This window comes from Perca flavescens, chromosome 16 (assembly GCF_004354835.1).
Source record: "Perca flavescens isolate YP-PL-M2 chromosome 16, PFLA_1.0, whole genome shotgun sequence".
Lineage (NCBI taxonomy): Eukaryota > Metazoa > Chordata > Actinopteri > Perciformes > Percidae > Perca > Perca flavescens.
In genome coordinates, this window is record NC_041346.1 from 13,343,644 (window position 1) to 13,349,715 (window position 6,072).

At 41.8% G+C, this 6,072-nt stretch overlaps 1 protein-coding gene across 1 annotated transcript; it reads left to right on the plus strand.

Annotated features, from left to right (window-relative positions):
• Positions 1–1,019: 1,019 nt before the first annotated feature.
• LOC114571318 (uncharacterized) lies at positions 1,020–5,772 on the plus strand. The gene is made up of 9 exons (XM_028602218.1): positions 1,020–1,629; positions 1,922–2,110; positions 2,296–2,411; positions 2,529–2,798; positions 4,523–4,704; positions 4,790–4,861; positions 4,983–5,033; positions 5,186–5,236; positions 5,337–5,772. The coding sequence occupies exons 1-9, from the start codon at positions 1,507–1,509 to the stop codon at positions 5,684–5,686; spliced, it is 1,404 nt and encodes a 467-aa protein (XP_028458019.1). The 5' UTR covers positions 1,020–1,506; the 3' UTR covers positions 5,687–5,772.
• Positions 5,773–6,072: the final 300 nt, after the last annotated feature.

Genomic DNA, 6,072 nt, shown 5'->3' on the forward strand with positions numbered 1-6,072 from the left:
TAATTATAGTTTGCCTTAAACTTTTTATTTGTGTATTTGTTTAATTAGTATCATTTCTTCCCCAAGCTCATAAAATAAATTTGGGTCGCACATTAATTGACAGGGTGGGTCGGAAACCGGAACCAAACAATTAATTTTGTTAGGCCTAATCGCCTGTTTTACGCATTCTGTAGGTGCCTGTTTTATCCATTGGTTGTATCCTGTTGCAGTCTATTAGGCAATATTCCGCATAAGATGGGCTTATATTTGGAAACACATTACATCTGCATTTCAGTGGTAACAGATAAGGTGATGATGATCATCATCTTTCTTTATTATTGTTAGCACTACACTCAAACTAAAGCGGCGTCTCTTTGGAGCTGTCATTTTCTCAAATGAGCCGCGGCAATGTTTCTAATGAGCTTCTAACGCTAGACAAACGACTTTATTTTAAACGCGATCACCTGGCTTGTACCCAAACTATTTCGAAACTAAGGAGCCATTTGTCCTCCGATTACATACAAGCTCCTCTGCGCCGCATTTGCGGGACTTGTTTCGCGCTGTAGGGGATTTAAAAAACGTGACCTGAGTGGAAGGGCGGTGCCGGGGCGCGACATTACGAATCCCACTATGGCCACGCCAAGACCCGCCCTTCAATAGCATTCACACACTACTATTGGCCAGGCGTCCATGTTTACATGTACAGGTCCTATCCCCTGACCAATCCCCTAACCCTAAACTTAACCACTCAAGGTGAAATGCCTAACCCTAACCAATCGAGCTGCATCGTGGGGGCGGGTCTTGGCGTGGCCATAGTGGGATTCGTAATTTTGCTGCGGGCGCGATATTACGAATCCCACTATGGCCACGCCAAGACCCGCCCTATGCCTACCTCTGATTGGCTTACACGCACATCGTCACCTCCAGTACCTCCGGCGCGCCGCCGCTCTCCAGCACAGCCGCTGACGTTTCGCCGGCACCGCGCAGTTTGAAATATGTGTTCAAGAAAGGAGACGCTGGAGACGCTAATAACGGTAAGAAAAATGAAACAACTAAACGACGTATATTAATATCGTTTGCACCAACCGTAGCCTTACAAATGAAACAACTAAACGACGTATATTAATATCGTTTGCACCAACCGTAGCCTTACAAATGAAACAACTAAACGACGTATATTAATATCGTTTGCACCAACCGTAGCCTTACAAATGAAACAACTAAACGACGTATATTAATATCGTTTGCACCAACTCCTTCACCACCATTTCTATTAGCCACAATAGCTTATTAGCCGCTAGCAGCACAATAGCTTAGCACCATAAGTCAATGATTGAAATTTACCCTGTACCTTCCTGTCCCATAGAGAGTGACAGAGCCAGTCTGCAAACTGCACTTGGATAGGTAAGGCATAAAATGTCTTTGTTGGATGCATAGACAGTAGCTATATAAGAATGTTGTGTGTATTTTTTTTTACCGCCATATTGTTGTGAGGGACTGTGACGCTTATACAGTCTTTGTTTTCTAATGGTTTTACATTTCAAGATATCTTCTTTTTTGTTTTTAGCCATGAACAGTATGGCTGCTCCTATTAAATGGTGCCATATTTGCCAGACACCTGGCAACGTGCAGCAGTTGGAGGAGCTTGAGGTTAGGTGCGATAGATGGTTAAGACTAAGATTATAAAACAAATGATCATATTTTCTGCATTGACCCCTTCAATGTTTGTGATCATCTAGAGCCAAGGTTGGGTGCATGCACCAATTCAATCAATTCACACACACACACACACACACACACACACACACACACACACACACACACACACACAATTCAATGGGATGGAAAGCTTTCTGACTCCGACATGTGCACACCTTTTTTCTGTGACATGAACCGTGAATGGGTCAAACTCCCTTGTGAGTGAACAGTTTTTGGATGACAGAAACTCTTACCATCTGGATACACACATCTGCTGTGTGTGAAGGAGGATGAGTTTCGAGCCCATTTAAAAGTGCAGCTCTCCACTAAAGAGGAGGTGGAGAAATGGCTTGAGGAATTTCAAAATTCCTCCACTTTAACATGGAGGAATGCCAGAACGTATCCGGCGTCAGGGCGATACAATGTGTATAGAGTAAGTAGAGCACAGCTTTTGGAAGTGGAAGGGTAGTGTACAGGGAGAGGTATAATGAGAAGTTTTTCAATATGTGTTTTTGTCTGACATGGAGCATGAATATACATGAACAAAAAAAAAAAAAAAAAAAAAAAAAAAAAAAAGAGTACCACAAGCAGGTCTACTAATTTCTGTATACTGTTCAGGTTGATCTCAGATGCCAGCATAAAACCTACGCATCTGGCAAATACTCAAGAAACACCAACTGCCCTGCCACACTGTTTCTTGTCCTCAAAAGAAGTATGGAGAATAGGAGGTCAAGGTACAATTCAGAATAAAGCTATGTGCACGGTGTCTAAATTTCCACTCTGTACGATCATTTTATTGCATGTGTGTATCCTTCAATGTCATTAATGTTCCACTCCTCTGCCGTTTACAGATCGTCAGATCGACACATGGCAGAGGGTTACCTCCTATATGTCAACTTGAGGAATGAGCACAACCATCGCCTTGCTTGCGCCGATGCCCTGAGGAAAAGGGATGTGTCGGCCGTCACCATTGAAAGGCTGACTGAGCTCTTTGAGAAAGGTCATTCTCCCTCATCTGCTCTCGATACCATCAAATATGACCTGCAGGAGGAAGAGGGAGACGAGTACCACTATGCAGCAGCAGACCGCGCCATCTGCCCAGACGTCCAGTTCTGCTACAGGTTAGCTCATCAAAACTGATTAAATCCTGCGTTATTTGGTGGTTGATCGCTATTTATAGGGCCGAAATGCAGTGGTAGAATGTAACAAAGTACAAATTCTTCGTTACTGTACTTAAGTACATTTTTCACGTATCTGTACTTAAGTAGACTCAATAGTGCATAGCCTACTTTTGACTTTTACTTTGTTACATTTTGCAGCAATTATCTATACTTTCTACTCCACTACATTTCTACAATGTTCAGTTACATTTTCTGATCAGTTTCCCCCCTGCCAAAACGTCTTCCTGTCCGTCACAAGTTTGTCTCGCCAGTGAAGTTTGGTTGCCATAGATACTGTATATATGGGTTGCCATAGATACCGTATATATTGGTTGCCATAGATACTGTATATATGGGGCACCGCTGATCCAAGCCGGCTCTGGTGCTGCACAGCCCGGGCGCAGCGACGCTGATCCTCGGTAATACAGCCCCGGTAAAAGCGAAAATGTTTGTTTTTTATTATTCACGTTTTTAAATCATAGTTGCTATATCTATTTCCCTCCACAGCGTCGTTTACTCCTCCGCCAGGCTGCGTAAGACGCGTTCATATCTTATTTATTTATTTGGCTGGACCTGTTCACATCTCCCCATTTGCGCTGCTTCACACACTTTATTTGCTTACTTGCGCGGTTAAAGAAAATAAAACAATCTTAAAATACATTCATGAATGAAACCAACCGCATTCCGATTCTAACAACACATTTCCGTTTTATGCTGGTTAGGATAGGAACTTCTTTTTGAAGTTTGTGGTAGTGGACACCTTCTACTTTTACTAAAGTAAATATGTCTCTTATTTGTACTTTTACTAGAGATTTAGTACTTTCTCCACCGCGACTCCGACAACCATCTCTAACATCTCTGACATTGAGAATTAGCTTCAGCTAAAATGTTGTAGTATGTAACATGAGTGTATGTTACATACTTGTCCCTATTCAAATAAACTTAAATAAAAAAATAAGCAGTCTCCCGCTTCCCAGTAGGTGCACAGGACGCGTCATGTCCTTATATGGGAATTTGCAAGGTGTTTTCTTAGGCTAATTAGGAACAACTGGCACACGCTTTCAATTATGAAGATGTGGGATTCATCAATCCTAAGAACACAGGTGCGAACAATTCTGCTGTTTAAGAACACGTCATGAATCCGACGTAGACTTTTCTTAGAAACTTTCTTAAGAACATATTTAAGAGAAAACTTAGGAAGATATTGGTGAATGAGGCCCAATCACCTGTATGACGCGCCGTTTGAATAATTCAGATCCACTTCGAGATAGGCTTTTAAGGATTTATTGTTCATTTGAAAGTTTGAAAAAAACAAACAATAAACAAAATCCAGTTGCCTGAAAAATACTGCAAAAAGTAGATGTGAAGAAACTTGGGGTCAACAGAAAATGCAAAAACCCAAGCTCACCCCCTCTCTAGCCACCACCATGCAAGTGTCCAAGTGTATAAATAGACTGATTATTGTGAGACCAACCCCCGGCCCCATGACGTCCTACGTTATGTAATAGGTGAAAATTATAAACCATAAACAAACATAATATACATGGCTCCTATATGTATATGTGTGTCTGCATACGTACATCATACAGTTTATATACAGTTTAAATATTGTTATTTTAATATATATTTCTTGTCGTCCTTACCATTAAAATGTAGGAGGATGAAGTCAATTTTACGGTGCCCAGCGCATCAACTGGTGGTTGGTACCACGTCAATACAGGACTGAGCTGCTGCACCTGCCCTGTTGGCCAAACTGGCGCACCTTGCAAGCACCAGAGTGCAGTGGTACAAACATTTGGTGTGAGTGAGACACTCCCACTAACAAGCATACCTCATCTCAGGAAGCTCTTCTATGAAATTGCTTCAGGTAAGTGACTTGTGGTTGTTCTACATGATGGGATGTGGACTACAGTTTGATGTGTGTGTGTCTGTGTGTGTGTGTGTGTACACAGGAGGGACCACTCCAGATGACTGGTTTGAAAGCTTGATTTATGAACAGCCTGTGGAGCCAAAGTCAGTGTTGCGTGAGTACAAAGTCCCTCCACCACTATGATGTTCTTTCAGACTGAGTATGTTGAAACTTCACCAAGTAGTACATTTTTTTTCAAGATGGATAATGTTATGTTTTTTTTTCTTTCAAAAAAGAAGAGTGCATGGATGGAGAATTTCTTGCTCCAGCATCGAAGATCATCTCAGGTGAAACTGGCTTTAAAGAAAAATAAATTGGCGCATAAACCACAAAAAAATGTCAAGGCCATGATAAAACTGTGTTCCATAAGACCAAAGTATAGCGGTAGAATGCCTAAAGATAATCACAGTGAAAAACTTGCTTATTTTCTTTATCACAGATGACCACCAGTCCAGTGAAGAGGAGGTTGTCAACACATCAGCTGGGCCCAGTAAGTATACTTATCACAACTTTTCAGATTGATCCAATTGTTTCACTTGCCACCAACACTAGACAGAAGAATCAATTCAATTGCTGTTAAATCTATCCAGGCCCAGGGACTTTGGAGAGGGAGCTGGATGGCATTTTGGGGATCCTCAAAAAAACGGACAGTGCTGTCCAGTCATCTTTGTTCTCCTATGGAAAGACCAGCTATGTGCCTACTAGGATCCGTGCCACACCAAGGGGATTTCTGCAAACGACCACTAAGATTGGTGTGCAACCAACGGCGGTGTCACGCCGAAAGGCAGCTTTGGGGGGAAGAAGAGCTCTGGGAGCTGGCAGACCTCCAAAGAGCTCCAGGAAAGACCACCCTTACACAAAGTGCAGAAGAGCAAAAGCTGTGCCACACAGCCTGTCTCATTGTGTGCAGGAGAACACCTCCCTGGGGAAAACCCACTAGGTGCACACACACACCCTACCTAAAGTCCATAACAGTTCTCTTAATCAGTTATTGATAAATTCCAGCTCAATCTGTTTGTTTTGTTTTAGCTCAATCAGTTCATGGTTCTATTGTTATTTTTTACAAAACCTGAACTAATACAAATACTTGTAGGCTATGTGATTTTTTTTTTTTTTTTTTTTGGTTTGTATTTAGTATTTGTATTTACATTTGATGTGAGTTCAGCTACAACTGTGTAGTACAGGGTCATCATACAGGGGGCTGGGTTTGTGCTCTACCTGTGTAATGTTACCTGCTGTAAATGAAATGCTAAATATTAGTGTTGAAGTAGTTGTTGATGAAAGCCTTTCCACTCTCCACTGCATAACTACCAAAAATGTAACTGT